At 33.9% G+C, this 14,166-nt stretch overlaps 2 protein-coding genes across 2 annotated transcripts; one reads left to right on the top strand and one right to left on the bottom strand.

Moving 5' to 3' along the window:
- The first annotated feature begins 4,479 nt into the window (after nt 1-4,479).
- Nucleotides 4,480-6,646, top strand: LOC25485790 (uncharacterized). The gene is made up of 2 exons (XM_024783081.2): nt 4,480-5,477; nt 6,215-6,646. The coding sequence occupies exon 1, from the start codon at nt 4,670-4,672 to the stop codon at nt 5,435-5,437; it is 768 nt and encodes a 255-aa protein (XP_024638849.1). The 5' UTR covers nt 4,480-4,669; the 3' UTR covers nt 5,438-5,477; nt 6,215-6,646.
- Nucleotides 6,647-10,266: 3,620 nt separating this feature from the next.
- Nucleotides 10,267-13,924, bottom strand: LOC25485789 (pentatricopeptide repeat-containing protein At5g64320, mitochondrial). Its single transcript, XM_013613633.3, has 2 exons — nt 11,364-13,924; nt 10,267-10,883 (listed from the first exon to the last, which is right to left on the bottom strand). The coding sequence occupies exon 1, from the start codon at nt 13,745-13,747 to the stop codon at nt 11,573-11,575; it is 2,175 nt and encodes a 724-aa protein (XP_013469087.1). The 5' UTR covers nt 13,748-13,924; the 3' UTR covers nt 10,267-10,883; nt 11,364-11,572.
- Between the last annotated feature and the right edge of the window lie 242 nt (nt 13,925-14,166).

Raw genomic sequence — 14,166 nt, 5'->3', positions numbered from 1 at the left:
GTTAGGTTTAGATTAGAATTGTTTAGATTGTTAGAATTGTTATGAAATTATGGTAGAATTTTGAGGATTAGATGAATTGTTGTATAATCGTTGCGATTAATTTAGGTTTGTTATGAAATTTTGTTGTTATGAATTTGTGATATAATTTTTAGGATTAGTTTAGGTTTTAATGAATTATTGTAGAATTGTTACGCATGATGTAGGTTTTGATCGCCGATTTGTTTATGTAGATATGTCTCAGAATCAGGGAAACGTTGAGCTGAACAAAAAGGAGGGTGACGACAAGAAGAAAGAAAAATCGCCGATGACATGACACGAAATCACATGTGATGGATCCGTCAAAAAGAAGGATTCGAAAGTGCTGGTGTATAATCATTCGAGGTTGAGGAGGAGTGGGAGGACATGCTATTTTGGTCCTCAGCCAAAAGCAGGTGCCCCAGGGACTGTCGAGGACAACCCAATTGACTTGTGTGATGAGGAAGATGATTGAATGTAATGAGGTGTAATATCTAATTGTTTTGGATTTTTTTTATGTTTTTTTATGGTACATTTTGTTTGACATATTGGTACTTTGAATAAATTCGTGTTTTGAATAATATCAATTAAAATTGTGTTTTGAAAATTTTCGATTAAAGTCGCGTTTTGAATAATTGCGTATTCGAATAAAAACTAATTAAATCTAACGTGAATTCAACTAATTAAAATTGCGTAATGAATAAATAAATTCGAAAAGTGAATAAATAAGATAATTATTGTTCCATTCAAAACAACATGTATTATGCATATTCAACTATATATATATATATATATATATATATATATATGTTCTCACATTACATTACATTTTCGAATGCACCTTCCAACCACAACAATTATCTTACCTCTAAATAGGTAAATTCAAACTTGCTAAACAGCAGGACTCCAACATGCGATGATCATCTTGAATGATGGTATTCAACTGTCAAAAGAATGAGGTGCATTCCTTGACACTTGGATACCATTATTCAAGAGGCTCATCGAATGCTGGATTCCTGCCGTTTAACAAGTTTGAATTACCCCATTTTTTCTTTGGTGACAAATTACTCCATTTAGAGGAAGACAATTGTTGCAGTTGGAAGTTTGTACCTTCCAACTACAACAATTGTGTTACCTCTGAATGTGGTAAATTCAAACTTGCCAAGCAGCAGGACTCCAATATACGACCGACATTCCCAATGTTCCATTCAAAAGATTAAATTCTTGTTAGGCTTGGTTTAAATGATGGTATTCAAGTGTCAAAAGAATGAGGTTCATTCCTTGACACTTCAATACCTTAATCTAAACCATCCTAACATGAACTTAATCTTTTGAATGGAACAATAGGAATGTCGGTCGAATATTGGAATCCTGCCGTTTGGCAAGTTTGAATTACCCCATTCAGAGGAAGAAAATTGTTGTAGGCGGAAGGTGCATTCATTCGGTACCTAATGACGATCTTCTGGCGGAATCAAACTTTTGATGATATCTTCAGTTGATCTCAGCAACGTCACCCGCATATCGATCAACTGGAACATGTTGTTCTCCCAAAACATGCTCGTCACGTTTTCGTCGTCCTTTAATTCCACCCAAGTGAATGATACTCTCCCCTCGTCAAGCGTTGGTTGTTTTCCACCCTCCTTGTGTCTCTAGGGTTGACTCCTTGATTGAATTCAGTCAGTTCATCCTTGAGACATCTTAGCGTTACACCAATGCACCGAACCTTCAACCTCTGAGGTTCTCCGCCGTTGAATTGTGCATGAACGTCGATCCACCCGGCCATTGATTCAAATCTACACAATTAGAAATTAAAAACAATCAATGAAAAACTCATTCAAACACTTGTAGTGAAAATTTGACATAAACCCTAAAAATCCTAAACAAACCCTAAAAAATTTATAAAATTCGAAAAAAAAAGTATAAACTTAAGCAATATAACTTCATTATAACAGGTATTCATAACGTATGTTAATAGCATTTCAGATCTACAACATAACTATATTAAAAACAAATATTCAAACCCTACAAACTTTATAAAATTCGAAAAAAAAAATATAAATCAAGCAATATAACTTCATTATAACAGGTATTCATAATATATGTTAATAACATTTCAGATCTACAACATAACTATATTAAAAACAAATATTCAAAATTTAATAATTAAACAACAACTAAAATTATAAACATATAAACACATATACTAACTAAAATGTATGACAATAGCATAAGTGATAACTTACTTGTGATTTAGTGAAAGAAATTTTGGATGATTTGGTAGAGTTTTTTTAGAGAGAGGGAGTGAAAATTTGAGAGAAAGATGGTGATGCTGATAATGGAGTGAGTGTCTGGATTATGACTACTGACTTGAATATATCACGAACACAACAGTTAAATGCCGTTGGAAGCCAGCGGTTGTTAACTGCCGACGCGTAGCCTAACGGTTGTTAACTGCCGCTGGGGTAAAAACGTCATTACTTATGTCAATAGGAAATATTCATTGTAAAAACAGCAATTTTCCTTCTAGATATGCACTGGATTGATATTGGGGATGGAAATAAAAAAGTGATCATATGATAGTTTGACATTCACGAAAACCCAAATTTAAAACCTTCGCTTATTTGAATCAAGTTTCACTATAGAGATCATACGGCGGAAATATACTAGTACATGTGGTGGTATGTTTGGTTGGACATTTCGTAGAAACCCAAACCAAAGCTCTCTATCGCATCTTTCTTTAGAATATCATTAGAATAAACAAAACAATAATCGAAAAATAAATCAGGATTCATATGATAAAATATAATAAAAATAAATTGATTGCATGGTCTCCAAGTTAAAGCTCAAATAAGTTGATTGCGGTCTCCAAGTTAAAGCTCAACCAGTGTAAAAAAAAAAAAAAAGGTTTAAAGCCCAACCGATAAAAATGTCGAAATTGTTAGGTCGGATACTTTGATAGAGCCATAGAGGTTCGAATCTCGGCTCTTCTATTTATGTGAAATTCTAATGATTATTGTCATTTTGTCTATCTTTCAACCAAAATTGATTGCACGAATTGTTAATGTTTCGTTAAGATTAAGATTAATAATTTGAAGTGGATTGATGACGATGAATGGAACTAAAAAGTGTTAAGGAGGACTTTGCGCTCCGTATGGAGTGACGTATCTACAAGAACTTCAACGCTCGAGTAAGTGAGTGATTCGTGCTACTATAATGAGATAGTGTACCTTTCCCCATGGACTAAAGACCTTACATGTGTGAGGTGTGGAGAAGGTGAGACTCAAACAATTAAATGGTTGTTTGGATTCTAAGGTGATTCGTGGATTACTACATTATTATCATCAGAGGACGCTAATTTAATTAGGGTGAGACGGTTAAATGGTTGTTTGTATTGAATGTGTCGATTTTTCGTTGACCAAATTTTGTTTATATTTGAGATCAGATAGTATTAATTAATCATTAACGAAACATAGTTAACCATATATATAAAAAGTATTAACCATAAAATAAAAACAATGTTTTGTTTTGAAAAATCGGCGTTCAAACATACAAATTGTTCATTAACCGTCTAAATATAATTAACCACGTATGTTAACCATGTACTTTTTTTTTTAAGTAACCTAGTTGCCAGAATTTCATTTTTTAAAGAGAATAAGTGGAAAATCTTGAGTTCAAAGTTTGAATCATGGATCTTGCATATTATAATGTCTCAACCAACTAACTTATGTTCAAGGGGACAACCATATGTAGGGATGACTACCCGCATTGGACAGAGTAAATATCCACATTTATGGGTTCGAGCTTGGTGGATCGGAAACCAGTGTAAAAGCAAAAAAAAATAAATTAATGTAAAACATTTGGGTATATTTATTTGTGCAAACCAATATTTTACGTAAAATATTTGAAAAATGCTAACAATTGCACAACTTATTTAGAAGTTTAATGTGCAAAGTTTATCTCGAGAATTGTACATTCATTACCTTAAAACTTTGAAAATTAACTTTTATTTTATTAAATTGATCAATTAATATTAACTCCGCCCTTAATTACAAGATCATTTAAAACAAATGTTCATGAAAAAATTTTCCTTAATAAAAATGATATGTTTTTTGACTATTTTATTACATTTTTTAATATCTAAAAAAAAGACTAAAAAAAAAACCTTAAACAATATTCTTGATCTTAGTCAAAAGGTAAAAGGTATTTTAAACGATATTCATGCCAAAATACCGAAAAATGTATCTTAAACGATATTCATTTAAAACGTATTGGATATTTACTAGCCAAAAGATCAAAAAAGGTATTTAAAACGATAATATGGCAAAAGGCCGAAAAATGTATCTTAAACGATATTCTTTTAAATCATATTGGATATTTACTATAAGTACACAATTAACATTTATTTTGTCTGACTAACATTTATGAGAGTAAAAAAAAAATATTGGACTAAATTTACGATATTGATGAAAAGATAAAATAATGGTTTGCAGAAACAACAAAACAACCGAGTACATCATCAAATTACGATCATAGGGTATCCGTTTCAATCACTTCTTCTTCTTCCTTCGAAACCCTAGAAATTCTCAAATCCCAATTTCAAAACCCTAAAAAATTTCAAAATCCCCCAAATCACTCTCAAATCTCAACCATTACCATGAATCTTCCATCATCAAAACCCATTCTCTCTGAATCTCCTCCCAACATCTTCCCCTTCGTCAAAGGCGAATGCTGTAACTGCGGCATCAAAGACCGTTGGCTTCTCCACAACGTCGTCGTTCGCGGCGTCGATCGTCGAATCTGCACTTCCTGCGTCCTCCGTCTTCATCCATCATCATTCTGTCCTTGTTGCTTCGAATTCTACGAAAACCCTCTTTCCACCACTTCCTCTGCGCACCGTTTCGTTTCCTGCATCAAATGCTCTTCTCTCAGCCATATCCATTGCCTCTCTTCTCCACCACCACCTTCTTACCTTTGCCCACCTTGCTCTCAACCCAATTTCACCTTCTTCCCTGTTCCTGAATCCCCAATTGATGAAAAACTCTCCAAGATTTTTCTCTGTGCTTGCAAGGTTGCTTCTTCTTCTATGAAAAAGCATTTTCATTTGTCGAGGATTAGGTCTGAGAGAGCGGTTAGGGAAGCTGCGATGGCGAGGAAGAAGACTAAGGAAGCTATTGAGCATGTGTTTGCGCTTCAAAAGCTTCAGGGTTCAATTGGGTTGACTAATGGGAACAATGTTGTGGTTAAAAAAGAGGAGTTGAATGGACATTCACAATCGCCGAATGGTCCTCTCATTAGCAGAGTTGGGGCTAATGGGATTGGGAGTCCTGTGATTGGGAACAAAATTGGTGGGGGTAATGGAAGTGATGGACGAATAGGGAATAATGGCAGTGGGAAATTTGGTCCTAGTTTCAAAGCTTTTTAACATTTGCTAGTGGATGTGACAACAATTGAGACTTATCAAGGTTAGGGATGTTTTATTTATAATTTTAGTTTTAGTTTAAGGTCTTGCTTACTTTATGAAAATATTTTTCAGTTTTTGTATTCTAGAATTTATGTTGATTTTAAATTGTTAACAAAGAGATGGTAGGCACGCGTAGTTATAATTGTGATAGAGATGATATAGAAGACAAGCCGGAAAAAATGGATTTTCAAAAGTACTGAAAATGCTAGGGTTTTTTCAAAAAAGGGATGGTAGGCGTGCATAGGTATAATTGTGATAGTGATGATATAGAAGACAAGCTGGAAAGATTGGATTTTTGAAAGTACTCAAAATGCTAGGGAATTTTCAAAAAAGAGATGGTAGGCGCGGGTAGTTATAACTGTGATAAAGATGATATAGAAGACAAGCCGGAAAAAATGGATTTTCAAAAGTACTGAAAATTCTAGTTTTTTTTTTTTTTTTTTCAAAAAAGAGATGGTAGGCGTGTGTAGCTATGATTGTGATAGAGATGATATGGACGACAAGCCGGAAGAAATGGATTTTCGAAAGTACTGAAAATGCTAGGTTTTTTTCAAAAATTGTAAAGGAAAATGGTGAGAAATATAGTGTCTATATTCCTTTTATGTTTTTTAGTTTAAGTTAAAATAAAAACTGATAGCATTGGAAGTAATTAGGCCCTGAATTTCCTTTTCTGTGTGCAATTGTACTTATTTTGGGGTTGATACATTAACATGTTTGTTTTGCTTGGTTTGAATGCAGATAGACAAGGGCTTGGGTGTTTCTAGAGTTGGTGCTGCTGTGGAGTTTTGAGTAAGAGTACACATTTGATCCTGTTGTAGTTTATACATGATACTTTCATGTATCCATTCCATTCCCTTGTAAAGCTTCTGACCTAATGTGATTATGCAATTTTATGTACTTTAAGCGCCCGGCTGTAATTAGGTTTGAGCTTCTTTTTGTCTGTGTTAGAGTATCAGATGTTAATCCATTTTTATACTTCCCTCTTCATTTTCTTTGACTATCATGTGTCAAATAAGACTATGGTTATCTGGGATTTTCATAGCTGTATTCACAGTGGTTCCTCCTCTTCATTTTCTTTGACTATCATGTGTCAAATAAGACTATGGTTATGTGGGATTTTCATAGCTGCAATCACAGTGATTTTAGTTATCAATTTTATTGGTTGGATTAGGAATTCTTTTTCATTTGGATGTTTTCATACTTTGGCATAGCATATCATGATTAAGCAACCATGAGTTGCATGTTTTTAATTTGAGAGCTGCTATTTGGTTCTTACAGAGGAGAGCTAGCAACACCAAGTCTAACACTCTTTTGTTAACCATTAAGAGAATGAGTCTCATTTGCCTCATATAAAATGGTGTGACTTGTATGATATTAGTGTAGGAAAGAGTGTTAAAGTGTTTGTTTTTCTTACCAGGCAATCTAAAGTTTATGCTCTTCCAAAGCATTTTTATTTGTATGTATGCACGAAAGTTTCTTTCCTGCCAGACTTAGGGATGTAGCACTGCTAATATTGCATTCTTGTCATATTGGATTCAACATTTTGCTGGAGTGGTTTCGTTCAAATTGTGTGCGGATTCTGTTATCCTCGGTTGCTTGGCTATTTTCTTGTCTGTCTTTTCAAGTGAGAATTTTTACATGATGAATTGTAATATGAGTAATATGATGTTAATCCTGTGTGTTGAGCGTTTGATAGTCGATCGATACCATTGTTTGGGGGCTGTATGGAGAGACTGAAGTTCTTATGAAAAATATTTGAGATTGTTTGATAATTTGCACTTTTACAATAATACCTAGGCGGAGCTGGAATTTTGTCTTGAGAGGACCATAACTAAAAGTCTAATACATGAATTCTGTACTACTGGAGGTCTCTCATATGAGGTTCGAACGCTACTTTGTCATGTTGTGAGAGACTAAATTCGGGCAACTTTTTTAACTAACAACTCTTATGACTATTTTTGATAGCACATAGAAGTAGGAGAACATAATTTTCATATTAAGGATATACTTGTACAGTCATGATTTTTGTAGATGTTTGATCAATCTACAAACTCGCTGCAAAATAGGTTAATTAGCATCAAGATTCAATTATCTTTTGAAAAGAGAACAGAGTCAATAATGATTTTGGAGGTTTGTGTGTTTTAGAGAATTAGAGGTAGAACAAAATCCAGAGGGATGAAGCAAACAACAAACACGATGTGAATAGTTCTGCCCATGACCCTCTAAGACTTTGAAAACTCCTGTGCAGTATGATGTAGAGGATCCAAACATGCCTATGCCATCAATGAGGATGGTACACTTAGGCCTCTTAAAAGTCACGTTGGCATATTATCTCTTGATTATTTGCATTTATAAAAAAAACAAATCCTTTACAAGATTATTCTTTAAGTATTTATGTTCGACGAATCACTAACAAATAATGAAAAAGATATGTTAATAAACAAACTGCCTCGTCATACACAATTTTTCTACACTATCTTTGAAAAGTGTTTTTTACCCAAGAGTACTTGGAAATATTCTCTATAACTTTTGGATGTGGTACATGTATTTGTAACCAAAAAGTTTGTACTCGGTCACAAGATGAAAGATGCAAAATTCAATAGCTAAAAGTACAAGGTTGATAAAAATAGGAATTATGAATAATAACAAGTTGAGGAAAGAATTCCAAAAAGCTTGTTCCTATCTGTAGATCTCATTCCGTGGCCTTGTATAAAGTAGAAATAGTCTTTTGCAAGTGTTGATCTTCTTGTGATCATCACTGCCTCATCCTTCACCCCAAGCCTAATGTCCGGCTGCCTTAAATCATTCATATCAAGTACTAATAGTGTTCCTTCAAGTGTTCATCTAAGTGAGATTAACACTATCTCATTCATTCAATACTTTGACTTAGTTGAAACATGTTATGTTTGTAAGTGGAGAGAATGCGTACAAAAATACTCTATAGTGGAAGATCTCTGGTTTGATCCCTCGTTAAAGTTACTTCTCGATATAATTGTCCCGTTGTACGCTTGCAAACATGATTGTGTAAACATTTGTTCAAACTACAACACCTTTGTCAAATAGTTTAAATTAATTGCCATTTTTTTGGTAGATAGACGAAATATAAACTCACATACACAAATGGAGGTACCGGAATTCGAACCCCGATCATGATATCCGGCCTAACAATTTCGACATTTTACCAATTGAGCTAGGAAGATAGGACTTTTGGATAACATTAACTTTTCTGATGAAAGAGAAACCGTCAAAAATGATTTTAGTGGTTTGTGTGCTTTTTATAGAGGCGGAACAATTTTGAAGAACAAATCAAACAGCACATCTTCATGGGTCATAGCCCTCTCTCCTGTGCGCTATATCTTCTTCAAAGGATCTAGAGTCCAAACATGTATATGCCATCAATGAGGATAATAATAAGAAAATTGCTTTTCTGACATTGATAAGTTCACATTGACACAAGTAAAATATCTAAATGCCCTTAGTAGTAGTTAACTACCGTTGAAAATACCGGCAACAATTAACTGCCACTGAAATCTTTTCTTCAATTCACACTACCTACCGCTGACATCAATTATACATCATACTTTCACTACAATACTCTTGTTTCACCAATTATACAGCTTCACCAATTTTTTTTCCTCATCAATCTGATGAAGAGTTGCCTCTTTCCATGACCAAGCTTTTGTTTTTTTTTTTTTCTTCATATCATAAATAATAGAAACATTGGACTTTTGTTTTGAGTTCCTCTTTTCATTTGTATGTTGCAGCAATTCATATCAATTTGACAAGTAAATAACATAAGTTTTTGAATAATTAATTTATGATTGTTTTTCAACAAATCAACAAAGATGAAAAACAATTTTGAGAAATTGAGAAATTCATGAGTAATCTAGTTGTTTTGGAAGTTGTTAATATGCTCTAGCTCCTAGCTTCAAGAAATTGTTATGCGGTAGTTAACTACCGTTGAGGTCAGCGGTAGTTAACTGATATCGGATCCTCAACGATAGTTAACTACCGTTGGGGGCATTTAAGTATTTTACGTGTGTCATTGCGAAGTTTTTTATGTCAAAAAAGTAATTTTTTAATAATAATACACTTGATTCTCATCACCTCGCCCACAAAACTCAAGATCATTAGCCTGCCATGTAACAAGAATGGATCATCTCATGTGTAATTTACACACAAAAATAATTTAAATGAAGTGAATTTGAGTGGTGGTAGATTACACATTACTCATGTGTAAATTACACATGAGAAGATCCATTCTCTGCTTGAATATATGTACTTGTGAAAAACCACATCATCTAAAGATCATTCATGAAGCATGCATGTTCTTGCAAGATGAATCAGTAATTAATTAAAAAATAATGAAAAGTTAATATTAATAAACAAGCTTCATTAGCATCATACACAACGAGGACCTATTTGAATAAACAACTTATTTACAGCCTATAGCACAAGTACTTATAAACGATTATGTATAAATTTACATAAATTATTTTTATAGCAAATGATAAAATAAAGTTAAATTATTTTTGTTTATGCTACAAGTTGTTTTTATAAGCTGTCTTGCAGAATTTATGAAAACAAGCTGAAAAAATGTCATAAGCTGTTTTCAAAGGTTTTGCCAAACAGTCTCACAAAATTTACGGTAGTGGATAAGCTCAAATGAGTTAGTCCAAATAGCCCTTATTCTACGCTCCTTTGAAAAATTGTTATAAAAAGAGTATCTTAAAATATTATGTATAACTTTGTATGTCCATGTGAACTATGAATAATAAGGTCGATAAAAATAAGATTCATGTGCCTGTATGCTCATTATGTAGTCCATGTGTTTGTAACCAAAAAGTCTTTCCTCCTATAAGATTCTTATCAACACAACATGAAAATACAAAATTCAATTGTTAAAAATACAAGGTCGATAAAAATAAGAACTATGAATAATAAGGAGACAATAATTCCAAAAAAACTAGTCCTATCTGTGTATCTCAACCCATCTTTCCCCTCCATAATGAGCATGGAGTTTTAAAGGTGTCTTCTTCTCGAACTGTAATACGACCGCACCTAATGTCTTGCACAAAGTAGAAATAGTATTTTTTTTTTTCTTTCAAGGGCTGATCTTCCTGTTATCAACACCACCCTGTCCTTCACCACAAGCCTAATGTCTTGCCTTGAATTATTCATATGAAGTACTAATAGTCTTCCTTCAAGTGCTCATCTTATTGTGATGAACACCGTCTCATTCACTCAATGAGTTAACCTAGTGGAAACATGTTATGTCTGTAAGCGGAGAGAATGTGCACAAAAGATACTCTTTAGTGGAAGATCTCTGGTTCAACACCTTGTGAAAAATACTTCTCTTGGGATGAAGTTCTACTCCTCTTGTTCTGTCCGTCTCAAACGTGTTTGCCTGTGGGAGAGACACGTGAGTATTTCAGTTTCTTTTTGCATCTATACACAAAATAAGTTGAAATAGTTTGTTTAATCCCAGTTAAAGAAGTTAAGAAAGTGAATTTTAGCAAATTTTATTACAATCTCAACAGTTGATAATTCAATCTAAAGTTGCAACTCCACAGTTTCTCAACACGCACCCCTCACATTAGAGAGGGTCGAACAATGTGACAACAAAACAAGAAGAAAAAACAAACCATGCTTTTATTGTGTGCATGTGAGCTAGATGTATTATCCAAATGAATCTAAATCATTTTCAGTTGCCACACTAGTGGGCATAATCTGGTTATAAGCCAAATATGTGTAGTAAACTCTTCTAACTGACTTTGAGATCATTTAATCGCAACAACAGAGAAATTCTTATAAAGATTGCAAAATGATGGTAAATCTATAAGTAAGTGAATTTTATATTCAAATCTCAAGTTATTCCACATCTTACCTAGTGTAGCATGGCAAATCAATTTGATAAAACTAACATCTGCACAGCCGCATCTTTCAACCTCTTGCAAGAATTTTCTGTATGACAGCAGTTGTCATTGCTATAAGACTTGCTGAATAAATAACCCTTGATGGACAAATCAGCAATCACAGCGAAACTGGCATGTTAAGCAGTAAGATTCCTTTCATGTAAGAAATACTAAAATTTCATCAATTTCCAAGGCCTTCTGCAAGTATATCGTTAACAGAATCAGAATCATCAAACAACAACATTACTTGACTTCTTCCTTCTCTATCATCAGATCCAATCAATAATTTATGAGTGGCCGTATCAGGAAGCCAACCCTTTTTCAGCATCACATCAAGCAATCGTCGGGCCTCATGTTCCTTACCCTCTTTCCACAGGCCAGCTATGAGTAAGCTATATGATTTCGAGCTCAATTTTTCGCTGTCGGAAATTGTTTCAATGGCACTGGAAATCATCGATAACAGAGAATTATTGGCTATGAATGAAAGTTGATCAAATAGTTTGTCTGGATCAGGTATCAAACCTTCATTGACCATCATATTGAAAAACAAAACACATTCCTTTACTAGACTTTGTTTAATCATGCCATTGATAAGGATACAATATGCTTCTGTGTCAAGACTTCCTCCCACTATCAAGATTTGTGAGAGGAATGCTAACAGATTTTCTGCCTTATCTGATTTAGACAACTCATGCATGATAGTAGTTTGTGTGACATTACAGCAAGAAATACCACAATAATAAGCTAATTGCCATAGGTTTATGGCTTTGTTGGCCTGTCCTGAGTCGCAAACACATTTGATCAACTTGTAGAAGGAGAAGGAATGAAGAGAGAATTGCTTCTTTGACATATAGTAAAACACTTCAATGGCATGTTGACAACGGTTGATGTCATCACAAAGGCCATCTACTAGTTCTGTATAAGAGGTAATATCTAAACTCCAACATCTAGCACAAATTCGACGAAACAGTTCCATTGCTTCATCATACTCTCTCACTCTACAATTGCCAAGCACAAGAGCTGAATATGTTGAACCATCAAGCACAACTGAGAATTTGATCATTCTGCCAAGAAGTGTGTATGCTTTCTCCGTCTCTTCATTCTCACAAAGCCGTCTAATGACAATATTCCAAGATTGACAATCAGCAATGTTTCTATCTGTCATTGTTTCCAGCAGAACATTTGCTACCAGAATTTTACCAGCATTGCAACAACCTTCAAGCAATACATTGAAAGGAGCAGTTTCACTAACTTGCTTATCCTCTAAAAACATTATAGCCTCGTCTATTTTCCCTAATTCACAATAGCAATTTATCATATGAACAAAAACATTTTCATTTGGCAGTATACCACTTTCTATCATTTCATTTATGAGGTTTACCGCAGAATCCAACTTCAAGTTTTTGCACAAGCACTGTATTAGAGCCTCATAAATCAAAGCTTCTGGCACAAGATCAGAATCTTTCATCATTCTAAACAACCTCACTCCTTCCTCTACTTTATTTTCCCTGCAAAAGAGAGGTATGGTGCAGGTATAAAAGCTCAAATCCGGTTGACATTCTAGTTTAAGCATTTCCTCTAAAACAGCTACAGCTTCATCCACTTGACCATTTTCGATCAAACCCTTTACAAGTATCTCAAAGGTCTTACTATTCGGACTACATCCTTTATTGTTCATTCTTCTAAACTGATCCAAAGCAAGGTCAACCCGATCGATTGTAAACAATATCTCCAACAAACAATTCAAAGTATCGACTGTCGGCAGGACTCCTGCCTTCACCATCTCTTTATAAACAAGCAAAGCATTTTGAAAGTCTCCACTTTCTTCTTTCACAATAGCACCTAACAAAGCATTAAAAACTTGAATTGGAGGCTTATAACCCCCCGAATTCATGTTCACTAAAACTACTAACCCTTCTTTAATCCTACAATGTTCAACAAACGTGTGAATCAATGATACAAGTGCTTTTTCAACACCTTGAAACCTATTCTTCACCATGTTATGAACAAAATTCTCCATCTCCAAAACATTTCCAGCTAAACCCAGTTTCAAAATGATCTCAAAATAAGTATTAGAGGTGTGGTGAAAACTCTTCTGTATTGAAGCCCATATGAAAATCTTCACTGCTGAGTTTAAATCACTTGTACGGTTCAAAACTTGAATTAAACTATCTGGGCCAAGCTTATTTCTCAAAAAGTTAATATTTTTATCGAATTCAGATGAATATTTGTTGGGGTTTACAATTTGTATGGTTTGTGGAATTTGTTGAGTGCTGGTTGAAGAGAGGAAAACCCATTTGAGGAATCGAGTGTGGTGTGGCAAAGATGGGAACTTTATTGCCATAGAACGAAACATTGATTTCTACGGGTTAATGGAATGTGCAGAATCATAGAGAAGAAATGAAGAAAGAAGAGAAAGAGAGATGGAAATTGAAATCTGACCTGGGAACCATGTCTTTGTGCTTTTTTTGTCAAACAATGTAAAGGCATGAATGAGTGTATGTTACTTCATGCGGTTTAGAAGATTAATAGGTTTGAATTAATGGATTAAAGAATTAAAAAGTTAGAGATCCATTTAAATCTAGACTAAGAATAACAAAATAATAATCAAATAAATATAATTGTATCTTTAGCATTTTTTTTTTATCTTTCTTAAAATAATTATCACTCTGAAATATTAATTCAGTATTTTTTTAGGCAAATTCTATGGTGCACCCAATAAATTTGGATGTATCGGTGCACTAAGTCGTAAAATTAATAATAAATGAGTTGTTT

Source organism: Medicago truncatula, chromosome 1 (assembly GCF_003473485.1).
Source record: "Medicago truncatula cultivar Jemalong A17 chromosome 1, MtrunA17r5.0-ANR, whole genome shotgun sequence".
NCBI lineage: Eukaryota > Viridiplantae > Streptophyta > Magnoliopsida > Fabales > Fabaceae > Medicago > Medicago truncatula.
The sequence above is the reverse complement of the archived record's forward strand: the minus strand, read 5'-3'. Positions and strand labels throughout refer to the sequence as shown.

What these genes read in the sequence shown, in the direction of transcription:
- LOC25485789 (XM_013613633.3), bottom strand. Translation starts at nt 13,747, where the DNA reads ATGTTTCGTTCTATGGCAATAAAGTTCCCATCTTTGCCACACCACACT.
- LOC25485790 (XM_024783081.2), top strand. Translation starts at nt 4,670, where the DNA reads ATGAATCTTCCATCATCAAAACCCATTCTCTCTGAATCTCCTCCCAAC.